We start from the raw sequence: 15,507 nt of genomic DNA, 5'->3' as shown, positions 1-15,507 counted from the left end.
TGCTACTCGGGGGTTTTTGGGGTCGCTAATTACGGATCTAAAGTCAGATTTTAAAAATTCAAAATTGTGGATCCAATATGGCGGTTAATTTTTTCAAAACTTAACGGATTTTCATGGAACTTTTTACTCGGGGGTTTTTAGGGTCGCTGAAAACGAATATAAAGTAAAATTACAAACGTTCAAAATACCGAATCTTAAATGGCGGTCTTAATTTTAGAAAATGATTAGAATGGTTTAAATTTTTATGTTTTTTAGTCATTGAAATTATTTTTATGTTGTTCTACTCAAACCACGAAGAGTTAAACGTACCTCCTCGTGCATTGATAGACAATGCATTCAGCGAAATGAATTAAGTAAGAAATTATATAGTTTCAAAAGGAAATGAAATTTAATGTTGCTGTAAAATAAATGACATCCCACTGCAAAAACCAAAAGAAAGACAACGCATTTATCTAAATATTAAATTTATTGTTAATACAAAAAAATACTAAGAAAAGAAGATTACTCACAATACATTTCCTTCTCGTGGTTTGAGTCGAACAACATAAAAATATTTTCAATAGCTAAAGAACGTATAAAATTTTAAACCAATCTAATCATTCTCTGAAATTTTGACCGCCATATTTGATTCGGTATTTTGAACGTTTGAAGTTTGACTTCATATTGGTCTTCAGCAACCCAAAAACCCCCGAGTAGAAATTTTTAAATAAATCCGATCAATTTTTAAAAATATCGACCGCCATATTGGATCCGCCATTTTGAATTTTTGATATGTAAATTCATATTCGTAATCAGTGACCCAAAAAACATTCAGGTACTCCTTTTTATATAGATAAAAGGAGAATTAAAAAAAGCGACCACAGGGTGTCAATTTTGTGAAAAAAATTCTTTTGTCACCATTTTGGATCCGCCATCTTGAAATTTTTAATTCTATGGTCCATCACTTTGAAGCTTGGGTATTGTGGACGCGACATTTTATGATGAAGAATTTTTCTGGTTATTGGTTATATGAAAAAAAATTATTTTTGAATCAAAAACGGCAAAAATTTGCATTTTTCCAAATAAGTGGCTATAACTTTTTGGAATTTTTGTTTCTTGCAATTTTGGTGACAGATTCTGAAAGAGCGATAAAAAATACGTAAGAAAATGTTATTCCAAAAATTTTTTACATGCCTAATAACAAAAATAGTTAAAGTTGAAAATGATTAAAAAAAGCGCCCGTCCCGGCGTTAAAGGGTTAAGGTGCTGAAATCGGAAAAGACCACCAAAATTGGACTCGCCCTCTACTCACGGGGATGAGAGTGTTGGCATTTCAGTTTTCAAAAAAAGTCGAGTAAGGTGTGTATTACTGTTGTTTAGGTCGCTAAAACCGAATCTAATCTAATCTAACACCGAGATCGAGCTGGATATTCCTCAAGAGGGGAAAGTAAGCACCTAGGTTATAGAACCCATTGTACCAGACTCCAGTTCGCTCGTTTATAGCAACTTCTTAGAGTCCTGTTCTTCTCCAGAAGTCCAGTATCTCTTCTTTCGATAGGTTGCTCACCTGCTTAGGGTCAATAATTGCTTGACCCCAGCTAGATAGCCTGATCCTAGCTAACGCTGGGCATTCAGATAATATGTGAGTCGAAGTTTTGTTACTTTCCCCACACAGTCTGCACATAGGTGAAACTTGTCTGCCTATTTTATGCTGATGGTACAGTACCGTCCGCAATTGTCAGTCCACCCATTTTTAAAGGAATGACAAAAATTTTTTAATATAAAATTCATGAAAACTAAATTTTTTTTTAGTTTATATTTTGAAAGACGATAAAATTTTGAAAAGAATAAGACCTTACAGAAGTCATTTGGCCAAAATTTGTAGAAGATATTCCTAAAAATCGTCATTTTTAATGTTTTTCAAAAATTTAAATAACTTCTAAAATAATGAACGCTTTTTAATAATCTTAGGCTTATTTTAAAGGTCTTTTTCTACGGAATAAGAATTACTTATAGGCATTAACCTGTCATTTTTAACTTGGAATAAGCATGACGTCAAAATTAGACAAAAAAATTGGAAAAATTTGAAATCAATTTTTTGTACTAAAAACTATTCTAGAACATATATATAAAACATGATATGGTGTAGATTTTTCAAGAAAATTTAATAAAAATATATGTTTGAGTTTCAAAAATTATTTTTCTTTTAATAATATTATTTCAAATTTTTTGAATTTTTTTGTCCAACTTTGACGTCATGCTTATTCCAAGTTAAAAATTACAGGTTAATGCCTATAAGTAATTCTTATTCTGTAGACAATGGTCTTTAAAATAAGCCTAAGATTATTAAAAAGCGTTCATTATTTAAGAAGTTATTCAAATTTTTGTAAAACATTGAAAATGACGATTTTTAATAATATCTTCTACAAATTTTGGCCAAATGAGTTCTGTAAGGTCTTATTCTTTTCAAAATTTTATCGTCTTTCAAAATATAAACCAAAAAAAATTTTACTTTTCATGAATTTTATGTTAAAAAATTTTTGTCATTCCTTTGAAAATGGGTGGACTGACAATTTCGGACGGTACTGTAGTTCAATAGTCCATGACCCGTAAGTAGACGAACTACGGTTCTAACTCTGATCTTATCGAGTTTTAGGAGATCGCTCGCTCGCTTCTTGTTGAGTGCTAACCCCAACAGAGTTTTCGCTTGCCTTCCCACCCCAACGTTCGCCCAATACTTCTCATGTTCCTTTTCACCCCATCTTTCTATAGCTCCCTTAACCAAGCATGGCATTATTGCCACTGCTGGTTCAGGACCTATAAATTTCGTCTCGGAACCGGTTTTCGCCAAGACGTCTACTCTTTCATTACCCTTGATTCCCGAGTGACCCGGTACCCAAATCAATGAAAGTCTATTTGCTGAACTCAACTCATCTAGTACGCTGCGGCATTCCCAGACGAGTTTTGATTCTATTGTGGGATTTTTCAGAGCCCCTAAGGCCGCTTGACTATCCACACAAATACTAATCCTCTTGCCCTTTGTTCCATTTCGAATGGATATTTGGGCGCAAGTTAAAATCGTACAGACCTCCGCCTGCCAGACCGTGGCATGTTGTCCTAAAGACTCAGCCACTTTAATGCAGCCAGTTTTCCGATAAATTCCGAAGCCTGCACCGCAGTCCCATCTTGGAGCCGTCTGTATACCAGACTTCGTCCCCAAGTGGAAAACCTTTCTTCCAGTCCATTCTGGAAGGTATAATGATCTTAAAGCGGGGTTTAAATTTCACCCTCTTGATCATTCTATCTTGCACCATACTTAATTCTGGTATTGATAGAATTGAGCGTGGAAGCTTGGTGTGTATACCACCAACCTTCCACCTTCCCTGCGCAGTTAACCTGCTCATAGTAAGAGCCGCCTTTTTCACCGCGGCAATATGCAGAGGTACCTCGGCAAGCATGAATCCCAACGCAGCTGTTGGCGTGGTCCTCATTGCCCCCGTAATACCCCTGAAAATCATTGCTTGCAGTTGGCCTAGTTTCTCTTTAACCGTTATCAGTTGAGTCCTAGACCACCAGACAACCACCGCGTGAAGAAACCTTGGTTTTAAGATCATCTGATAGAGCCAGTTGACCATATTAGGCCTTAGTCCCCATGATGACCCTATCGCCCTTCTACACGCCCAAAACGCGGTACAAAACCTGCTATACTGATATTCGAAATGTTCCCTCCAAACCAGCTTTTTATCCAGGATTACTCCCAGATACTTAGCCGATTCAGAAAAGGAAATCTCTTTTCCATAAAATATCGGTTTCTTCAAACTCGGTACCTTATATTTTCTTGTGAAAACTACTATATTCGTTTTCTCTGGGTTTACAGAAAGTCCAGTCAGATTGCACCAATCCTTGACAATCTTAAGCGCACGTTTCGTAAGTTCTAAGAGGGTCTCCATTGAGTGCCCTCTTATAATTATAAGGAAATCATCCGCATAACTTTGCGTATAATATCCCTGGCTATTGAGGTTTCTAATTAACTCATCTGCCACTAAGCACCACAATAAAGGAGAGAGAACTCCTCCCTGTGGGCACCCTTTTGAGACAAGGCCGGTTACCTTGGCCTCACCATACTCTGCCTCCAGGGCCCTTTCGCGAAGCATGCTGTCGATCCACTTAACTAGCGGCTCGGGCACGCCTCGCATCCTGGCTGCCCTGCAGATAGTTTTGCTAGAGGTGTTAGGGAAGGCACCTTCGATATCAAGAAAGGTACCAACCGCATAACCACCACTGCTAATTTGTCCCTCTACATATTCTACCTACTGCCGAATGGAGGGCTGTTTCTACTGAGAAGCCTGCTCTATATGCATGCTGTCCCTGATGTAGGGGGAAAATCTCTAAGACATTCCTGTCTAATAAACTTATCCACCAGTTTCTCTAATGTCTTTAATATAAAGGAAGTTAGGCTGATTGGCCTGAAGTCCTTCGCCGCAGTATAGCCTGACCGACCGGCCTTCGGAATAAACACAACCCTCGTCTTTTTCCAAGACTCCGGTGTGTAACCAAGAGCTATACATGCTCTCATAATTTTACACAGGAGTACTCTAATACAATCCAATCCCTTTTGCAAAAGAACCGGATATATACCGTCCCTCCTGAAGCCTTAAATGGTTTGAAAGTGCTTATTGCCCAATCAATCCCTTCCGGAGTTACAACCCTGGCTGCTAGTTTCCAGTGTTCCCGATATCCTCGGTTCCTACCTGGTCCTATGCCCTGGCTGTTCTCCAAACCTTCTCTAAAGTCCGGGAAGTTTACTTCCATCAGGTGCTTTAGACACTCCCTTTTATCCTGGGCATACTGCCCATTAGGCAGCTTAATAGTAGTTAATTTTGCCATTGGGTCTCGAGCTAGTACTTTATGAAGTCTTGAAGCTTCCAGTACCCTCTCGATTCCCTCGCAAAAACTTCTCCAGCTGACACCCCTTGCCCTATCTACTTCTTTCTTATAAGAATCGCGAGCGGTATGATATTCATCCCATGCTCGCTGATGCCTACGTTTCTTGGCTTTATTAAAAAGCTTTCTTACATTTTTCCTATGTTCCTCCAAACGGGGGGTCCACCATTTACCGCACCCATTGAAGCCCATTTTCTTAACTACACAGTTCCTTTTAAAGGAACAGATAATAGAATCTCGCAGATATTCCGCTGCAAGCTCTAACTCCTCCATCGTTCCATAGGAAGTGGGGAAGCATGCCGTGGAGGCCTTGAGGTCTTCACTATATGAAGCCCAGTCGGTACTCCTAGGATTACGTCCCCACTCCTGTTCCCGATCCTTCGATTCCAATCTAAACGTAATAAGCCTGTGGTCCGAGAGGGAATCTTTATCAGACACCCTCCAGTCCCTCACGCCATCACAAAAAGACTTGGAACAGATCGTAATATCCAACACCTCTTTTCTGTTAACAGTAACAAAAGTCGGCTCATTACCCTGATTTAAAATATCTAAATCTGTATCTAACAGAAAATCTAAAAGTCTTCTGCCTCTATCGTTAATGTCAGTGCTGCCCCATACGACATGGTGCGCATTGGCATCACAACCTATTATTAATGGGAGACCTTGCCGTTGACAGTAATCTACCAACTTCTCCACCTCTACAGGTGGTGCGGGGTCATCCCCCGATCCCGGAAAATATGCGGAAGCTACTACAACCTCCCTTTTATTTCCGTTCTTTTCTAGGTACTTAGCCTTAACAACAACTAAGTCCCTGGTAGTTAATTCCAATAGAGGGAAAGCATCTACACCTTTATAGATCAGACAAGCCCTTGGAACTGGTTCCTGTGGTGAACTAACTAGCACCCCACCGCCACTTAGACCTCTAATCTTACCCTTGTAAACCCAAGGTTCTTGAACAAAGGCTATAGCTGCCTGCATCCTTGCAAAGTTCTTGGCTAGAATCGCCGAAGCGCCCTTACAATGATGCAAGTTAATCTGCATACAGTGGATCCCGGAAGCAGCCATATTTAAGACTGACTCACGGTCCCCTCTGTCGCGTCCACACCTTGATCGCCAGCATCGTGATCCCCCAAAAGGGCTCTTCGACGCTCACGTGTGTGGTTTTATTTCTATTAATTTCTGTAGTATCCATTATGGTCCCACGAGAAAAGAGGAAAGAAAGGTCGATATTTAAAGAGCCTCTATTTAAGGACAAGGCTAAATTACATCTGAAAGTTCGCCTGGTATCTCAGAGTCTCGTTCAAGATACCTCCATTCGAGCCCCACCCCGAGGACGGGTCGTTTAGAAGACGGGCCCTTCCTGTAACACAACCGTTCCCGAGCTTTACGGTTAATTGTGCCTAGCGAAGGTCGTCCCCCGTCCAACCCCCTCCCCACGGAAGAACCCGACGGATTTGTTAACCCTAGTATCATTCATCCATGGACACGAGTTCATCACGGATTGGGTGGCAGAGACTCGCGCCTCAATCGCCATGGCACGGCCAACGTAACCATGGAAGGGTTTTTTCTTGGTCAGACTTCCACCAGTAGGAAGTCTTCGAAATGGACCCGCGGTTAAGCCTCTGTCCATCCCGTCTCTCTCGATATCCCTCTAAATCCCCGTGCCCTGGGACACTGCCCAGCGAAACACAGAAGATTCGGTTTCTGTAGCGGCCGACCCATTTTGAAGGGTTCGCCCCCTCAGTCCCCACGAGAGATATCGAGAAGTAGCCTCCCACTGGGTAAAAGCCCCTCGTGCGCCTCCCACCAACGGCTAGGTCTTGAAACCCCTAGGGAGGGAGCTAAAACCGAAAAAGACCACCAAAAATAAATTGGTTCCTTTCTCTACCCCGTAGCATTAATACCGCTAGGAGAGGTATGGGAGTGTGTCCGGGGCGCATGATTATTCCCCAAATGTCATTTTTCCGAAATGTCATTTTACTGAACTGCACTTTTGCGAACACTCATTTTTGCGAAATATCACTTTTGCGAATTGTCATTTTTTCGAAAAGCTATTTTTGCGAATTGTCATTTTTGCGAATCGCCATTCTTACGAATTGTCAATTTTCCGAAAAGTCATTTTTGCGAATCGCCACTTTTACGAATTGTCAATTTTCCGAAAAGTCATTTTTGCGAATTGTCATTTTTACGAAAAGACATTTTTGTGAAATGTCATTTTTGCGAAAAGCCATTTTTCTGAAATGTCATTTTTACGATTAGTCATTTTTGCGAATTGACATTTTTGCGAATTATCATTTTTGAGAAATGTCATTTTTGCGAATTGCCATTTTTACGAATTGTCATTTTTGCGAATAGTCATGTTTGCGAAAAGTTATTTTTACAAATTGTTATTTTTGCGAATTGTCATTTTTGCGAATCGCCATTTTTACGAATTGTCAATTTTCCGAAGTCATTTTTGCGAATCGACATTTTTACGAATTGTCAAATTTCCGAAAAGTCATTTTTGCGAAAAATACAATAGAAAATTGTAGGTATCTATAAATTCACTATTGTAGTTTTCGCAAAAATGACAATTCGTAAAAATGACTTTTCGAAAAATTGACAATTCGTAAAAATGGCGATTCGCAAAAATGACTTTTCGGAAAATTGACAATTCGTAAAAATGTCGATTCGCAAAAATGACAATTCGCAAAAATGACAATTCGTAAAAATGACTTTTCGCAAAAATGACTATTCTCAAAAATGGCAATTCGTAAAAATGGCGATTCGCTAAAGTGACAATTCGCAAAAATGACAATTCGTAAAAATGACTTTTCGAAAAAATGACTATTCGCAAAAATGGCAATTCGTAAAAATGGCGATTCGCTAAAGTGACAATTCGCAAAAATGACATTTCTCAAAAATGACAATTCGCAAAAATGGCAATTCGTAAAAATGACTTTTCGCAAAAATGACATTTCACAAAAATGTCTTTTCGTAAAAATGACAATTCGCAAAAGTAAGTTTTCGAAAAATTGACAAATCGTAAAAATGGCGATTCGCAAAAATAACTTTTCGGAAAATTGACAATTCGTAAAAATGGCCATTCGCAAAAATGACAATTCGCAAAAATGACAATTCGCAACAGTGACATTTCGCAAAAATGACTATTCGCAAAAATGCAGTTCGGTAAAATGACATTTCGGAAAAATGACATTTGGGGAATAATCATGCGTCCCGTGTGTCCTCTAGGTTTTTACCTTTTTACTTCCTCATAGAGGAAGTATTGTAATACCAAAATTTTTTGAGTTCGATTTTTTGACATATCTTTATATGTTATTTGACCTCAGGAGTTCAAAAATGACATTTTTGAAAAATGTCATTTCGTGTGTGTGTGTGTGTGTAAACATCGCATTTTCATAAATATCTCGAAATCATGAAGAGCTTTTGGGTTGAATTTTTTATTTTTATTTTTAATTTTGCAAAAAACGTTTTTTGCCCATAACTTTAAAAAAATGTTAGGACACCTATAAATGTTTTTTCATAATTTTGTAGAGTTTATTTAGGCTCATCTTTTGAGCCCTAATTGGACATTTTTCGTCCATATTAACCGGAGTTATTAAACTTTTAAAAATCAAAAATTTTGGAAAATAAGACTTTTTTGAAAATTTTGTTGAAAAATGTAGAAGTAACTTTAAAATAATCGTTACTAACTTGTAGAGCATTAAAAAAATGTTTCGATTGACCTATTTTTGAACATAATTGGATAATAAATTTCGAAATTATTGGTATTTTAAAAACCAACAATTGTGAAAAATGACATTTTCTCAACTTTTTTGTTTGAAAATTTTTATTTAACTATTAAATTATTGTAATTATCTTGTAGAGGATTTAAAAATACATCGATTGACTCAAAATTCAATCACTTTTACCATATTTATAAAAAGTTATTCATATATTTCTATTATTTTTATCTCCATGAGGAAGTAAAGTGTTCATGATATGAGCACCAAAATTATAAAAAAATATACAACTTGTTATTTTTTTATGTACCTGTATAATTTATTAAAATAATGTTTAATCAATGTTTGGTAATTACGTTAACTCTAACATATATTCATTTACAATCTCGAATATTCATGCTCTCAATAATACGCAATAGACTAGTTTACATCTTTTCCAAGTGCTATCTTCTCTTCTCAAAATTTTTAAAAACGCCGACTGGCTTCGTTTCCTTGCTATATTTCTCAGATCCAAGGAAACTCTCTGGATGTCCTTCTCTCTCCCTCCCTCCTTTGAGTCTGAACCACTGTAGGGGAAAATTCGGAAACTTTCGCTGACACGCAATACCATTCGTAACTTCTCACGCGCTCTTCATTAACTTCACAAATACCAAATGATACCATGTTTTAACGCTGACAGTTTCACAAAATAGAATTATTACACTGAGAGACCTTTGGGAATGTATCGGAACAAAGTATGTAAGAGCAGCTCCACTATGGTTTTGGTGTTTCTCGGTAAAATTTTAGGCACGTGACTGTCCAAAATGTTAGTGCGCAGCTCACCGAAGTAGTGGGGATGCCGTTTTTGGTTTGCAGCTGAACAACTTTTGGACTGTCACGCGCCCAAAATTGTACCGCAGCAACCCAAAAGTATAGTTCTGTAGCGTTCCACCAAAATGGGAGCGTTCACAAATGATGTCACGCAATTTTTCAGGATTTTAGACCAGCCTCCCCCTGTCACGCAATTTCATGCAATTTCACATGTCAAAATACATTGTATCACGTTTAGTAGAGACCTCCCCTCCTCCCAAAAACGTGACATCATTTGTGAACGCTTCCAATGGTCAGTAGCAGTTTTGATCGGATTGACTTCGTCCAAAGTTTTTTTTGTTCGTCATTTACTAATGCTTTCGAATACGTAGGGGATTTTTTTTTGTTTGTTCGTTTTTTTTAGCAATAGATATTTTGAAAAAATTTCGCCCTAAAAATCGACTTTTTTCATCAAACAGTTGCCAAATACACAAAAATTAATATTTTTAAAATATCCTACGTACTCGAAAGCTAAATCTATTACAGATTCAGAAAAACTTTGAATTCTTGTTTTCGATTAAACGGTCTAACCAGAATATTGTAGAACATTGCCCATCGATTTGCCCTGCATAGAAACGAGACGAACTTCGGCGCCCTCTATAGGCAAGAAATTGAAACTTTTTTTAAGTATAAATATATTTTCATAAACTTAAAAAGTTAATAAATAAAGTCCTCGAAACCAAATTTTGTTTACTTTATTCCTGTGCCTTAAAAAAATTCATGAAAAACAGGTTCAAAAGGCACCTCAAAGGTGTCATTTCCCCTTAATATTCCAGCAATATTTCTGGGTTGCTTCTATTTGAATATATTTTTATGAAAATAAATTAAAAGAAATCAGTACAAATAAATCAATAAATGTTTTCTTAATTAAAATCTTTAATGAGAAAAAAACGAGACGGACAAGCATATTTGGATCCAACGTAAATTAAGGCTCACCGTGAATGTTTTAGATTAATTGTATTATTTACTGCATATCGAAAGATTAATATAATGATTCTATTTCATTTTCTTGTATTTCAGAGGCTTCAAATCTAGAGAGCGTAGGAGAAGAGGATGATTTCGAAGACACTGATTAATTGTTTGTGGTTTTGAATACCACTTGTTTTTCTTCGTTAATTTTAACAAATTTAACAAACTGTTTAATGTTCAAGTAAACTCAGATTTTCGTTTTAAATCTTATTTACAATTTTCTTTTATTATTAAGAAATTAAATAGAGTTTAAAATGACACCCAGTTATCAGTATACTTATAAAAAAATTTGTATGTAGATTTTAAGGGGAGACCACACCTTTATTTTGACCCCTTTATAATAAAATTATTAAATGAGGTAATATTATAACATATAAGATGGTCAAAAATATTTAATTTTAATTTTTCAAGAGGTTAGAATTTTTTCTTTTGACCTATTGTATGTTATTGCAAATCCATGCGAGAAATTGTTTAGAATTGTAATATATGCACAGAAAAAAATTTTCGTTGAAAAATATTAAAAACTGTAAGAGAAGATCAATATTTAATATTCTAATTTTTAACTTTTGCCGAAATTTCGAAAGTCCTGAACTTTTAACTTTTTCTAATTTGTTACTCCGAGTCGAAGAAACAGTTAAAATTTACATTTAGATCATTTTCATTGTAAAAACTATAAAAATCATGGCTTTATGCATTTATTGCGTTATATAAAAAGTATTCCAAAAAAGCTTCAGGCTACGATTTTTACCACGAAAATAAGCTAAATATCAATTTTAACAATGTTTTTTGAATCATAGCATCAAATTACGTAAGTATACACAGTTATAAAGAAATTAAAGGTATAAGGATTTCAGAATTTCGGCAATAGTTAAAGATTTAAACATTAAAAATCGATCTTCTCTTACAGTTTTTAATATTTTTCAACAAAAATTTTCTTTCATGCCTATTTTACAATTCTAAACAATTCCTCGCATGGATTTGCAATTATATGCAATAGGTCAAAAGAAAAAAATTCTAACCTCTTCAAAAATTAAAATTAAATATTTTTGACCATCTTATATGTTTTCAGGTTAAAAATGATGCAAGAAAAGAAATATTATCTCATTTAATAATTTTATTATAAAGGGGTCAAAACAAAGGTGGGGTCTCCCCTTAAATTATAAAGAATTATGAAACTTTGAAATTAAATTTAAAAAATTGTATGTGTGCTAATACATGGGTGCCAGTTTTAACCTAATAAAATTAAACTATTCTTAAGAGCGTTCGATGGTCTGTGAAATTTGTAGGTTATGTGCGACCTACACTTGTCGCCCTACAAGAACGGCACTGCCTGGTTTAAATGACGTAAAATTGGTAGACAATCATTTTCGAACGAGTTTTTCTCTGCACACAAGCACTTTTTGCAAAATCTGAATCCGAACCATCGACACAAATCTTCTTAGTTACCTAAATCTGAAAGATTTTTTTAATCCATGCAGAAACGCGGTTGCAAAATGGGAAATGCAAAAGCAACAAAAATAATGTCACGACAGGCGGCAAGACGTTTGTTCCAACTATTTGCCATTAGAGGGCAGAAACATGCAGAGAGCGTAAAACTCTGGCCTTACCCATTTTGCAATCGCGTTTCTTCAAGAATTAAAAAAATATTTTGGATTTAGGTAATCAAGAAGATTTACGTCAATGGTTCGGTTGGGATTCAGATTTTACAAAAAGTGCTTGTGTGCAGAGAAAAACTCCTTCGAAAATGATTGTTTACCAATTTCACGTCATTTAAACCAGGCAGTGCCGTATTTGTTGGGTAATAACTATTTGTCGAACATAATCTAGAGTTTTCAGGGACCATCGAACACTGTTAAATTAAACTGTGATCGCCGATTTCAGTATTATTAGCAATATTCGTTAATATTAAAAAATGTTGATAATACTGAAGCTTACATAGTGTTATCAGTACCCTCTTATTTTTTTTAGAAATATTATGTTGTTTTTGAGCAAAAAAATGTTAAACTTTAAAATTTAATTTTCAAAGATAAGTAGGTTCTGATAACTGGATGCCCGTTTCAGTTTTATTAACTTAAACAAACTATTTAACGTTCAATTAAATTATGATCGTTGTTTTCAATATTATTTGTCATTTTCGTTAATAACAAGAAATTAATTAAAACTGAACTGACACACAGTAATCAGCACTACCTTAATTATCAAAAAATTTTATGTTAGTTTTAAACTAAAAAAATATTAAACTTTAAAATCTAATCTCCAAAAATAAGTGGGTGCTGATAACTGAATGTCAAATTCAGTTTTATAAAAGTAAGCAAACAGTTTAACGTTAACTTAAATAGTGATCGACGATATAAGTAAATTTGTAAGTTTTCGTTAATATTTAAAAAAATGTAGATAAACTGAAGGTGACAACCAGTTATCAGTACCCACTTACATTTTTGAAATTTTATGTTGGTTTTAAACCAAAAAATACTAATTTTTAAAATGTAATTGTGCTGAAAAATATGTGTTAATAACTTGATGCTAGTTTCAGTTTTATAAAATCAAAAAAATGTTAAATGTTTAATTAATATGTAATTGTCGTTTTAAATATTATTTGTAATTTTCGTTAATATTAAAATATTAAACAAATTGTTCAAAAATATTGCTTATTCATTATTTTACAATTGGAATAAATATTATTAAATTATTAAATATGTTGAAAAGGTATAAGTTTATTAGATGAATAAAAATGGGAAGTTTTCCATTTTCCACTTTCAATGCGGATATAAATTTACTAGAGCTGTGCAAAGTAATTCGAACCGAACTGTTCGAATTTTTTCGCCCAGTTTTTTCAGCGTCCCAAAACCGAACAAAACTCGGTTCGGTTCGAATTTTGCACAGCTCTAAAATTTACTGATTCTCTGCTTGTATGTCAAATAAATGAACACTGTGTACTTTTTGCGTACTTGTCACTTTATTTTTGTAAAAAAAATATTTTTTATTTAAAAAATAGTTGCCTATAATAAAATTCTAATTTTTTTAAAAAAAATCCTGATGTAATTTAAAAAGATTAATAACTGAACTAAGTATGCCTCAACAGCACAATATGTAAGTAAAAACCATTTTTTAAAGAATTTTGATATAATAAATTTACTAAAATTTTGTAATTAATCCCTATTAAAAATTTACACGTGTCACTACACATGTAATTACACGTGTATTTTAAACTTTGATACTTTTTCAAGCCTTTCTAGAATTGTTACACGTGTAATTACACGTGTATTTTATACTTTGTTATTTTTCAAACATTTCCAGAATTATTACACGTGTAATATTACACGTGTATTTTATACTTTGATACTTTTTCAAACATTTCTAGAATTATTACACGTGTAATTTGTACTTTGATACTTTTTCAAACATTTCTAGAATTATTACATGTGTAATTACACGTGTATTTTAAACTTTGATACTTTTTCAAACCTTTCTAGAATTGTTACACGTGTAATTACACGTGTATTTTATACTTTGTTATTTTTCAAACATTTCCAGAATTATTACACGTGTAATTACACGTGTAATTTGTACTTTGATATTTTTTCAAAAATTTCGACAATTGTTACACGTGTAATTACACGTGTATTTTATACATTGATATTTTTTCAAAAATTTTGAGAATTGTTACTCGTGTAATTACACCTGTAATAATTCTAGAAATATTTGGAAAAGTATCAAAGTATAAAATAGACGTGTAACATTTGTCGAAATTTTTGAAAAAATATCAAAGTACAAATTACACGTGTAATTACACGTGTAACAATTGTCGAAATTATTGAAAAAATTTCAAAGTTTAAAATACACGTGTAATTACACGTGTAATAATTCTAGAAATGTTTGAAAAAATATCAAAGTATAAAATACACGTGTAATTACACGTGTAATAATTCTAGAAAGGTTTGAAAAAGTATCAAAGTTTAAAATACACGTGTAATTACATGTGGCCAAATCTACATGTGTAATTACATGTGTAATACACATGTAAATTTTTAATAGGGTTTTAATTAGTTTTTCCTTACATCTTATTTAAAATTACATTACTGGTAATGTAATCATTACCACATAACTTCTAAATAATGAAGACCAGTTACATTAATCTATATTACAATCTGAAAGGTACCTTTCATACTTATTGAAAATACAAACCTCAATTTTTCAAGGCTACATTTTAAAGTTCATTATTATCAAATACTCCAAAATGACATTCTTAACTTAAACGCATATAACTTATGAGGCCTCGGATCGAAGAACACGACCGGGGAAAAGGATCATACCAGGCAGGTAGCAGTGAGCACCTCTGGGCCTCATACTGCTACCTGACTAGTATTATTCCTTGCAACCGCGCGGCGGTCGCTAAAAAATTTGTAGTTTCCTCATAAAAATCATTGATAAATATTTTACAGCTTGAGAACGTTTTATTTATCTCTTAGAATACCTTGAAGATTTTCCAATTACCGCAATTACAATCAATACATGTGTTTAAAAACTCTTTTAATATGTGTACTATATATAAAATATATAAAACTTTTTAATGACTTTTCAAAAAAATCTCGCGTTTTTTAAATTTATTGGAATATTTATATTTAAAAAGAATCTATCAATTGTTACAGGTATAAGCATATGAGTTTTTAATGTATATATAAATTTAGGAAAATTGCAAACAACAGCATGTGACTGTTAAAAATTCAATGTTAATTTTATCGACTTCTTTTCTCTTTAAATATTTGATAAATTGGGCTGAAATTTTGTAAGAAAGTCTAAAATATAATAAAGAATGTCAGTGATGTGCAAAAGTTTTAATAATTCAAAAATAAATTATAATAAAACACTTTGACATTGCATACCCTATTTAAACATTTGTAAACATTGTTTATTAAAATCCTCATGCATTTCCACGTGAACTGGGAAAAAATTTGTGTTATTTAAAAAAATTGTAGATAATTTCACGTGCAATCCTGTGCATTTTACTGTAATTAAATTTATTAAAATTTCCTACATTATTGCA

At 34.0% G+C, this 15,507-nt stretch overlaps 1 protein-coding gene across 1 annotated transcript; it reads right to left on the bottom strand.

Annotated features, from left to right (window-relative positions):
* Positions 1-501: 501 nt before the first annotated feature.
* Positions 502-3,614, bottom strand: LOC122504490. The gene is made up of 3 exons (XM_043615625.1): positions 3,296-3,614; positions 2,551-3,225; positions 502-563 (listed from the first exon to the last, which is right to left on the bottom strand). The coding sequence occupies exons 1-3, from the start codon at positions 3,612-3,614 to the stop codon at positions 502-504; spliced, it is 1,056 nt and encodes a 351-aa protein (XP_043471560.1).
* Between the last annotated feature and the right edge of the window lie 11,893 nt (positions 3,615-15,507).

This window comes from Leptopilina heterotoma, unplaced genomic scaffold, assembly GCF_015476425.1.
Source record: "Leptopilina heterotoma isolate Lh14 unplaced genomic scaffold, ASM1547642v1 Lhet_3, whole genome shotgun sequence".
NCBI lineage: Eukaryota > Metazoa > Arthropoda > Insecta > Hymenoptera > Figitidae > Leptopilina > Leptopilina heterotoma.
This window is presented reverse-complemented; position numbering and strand designations above follow the sequence as displayed.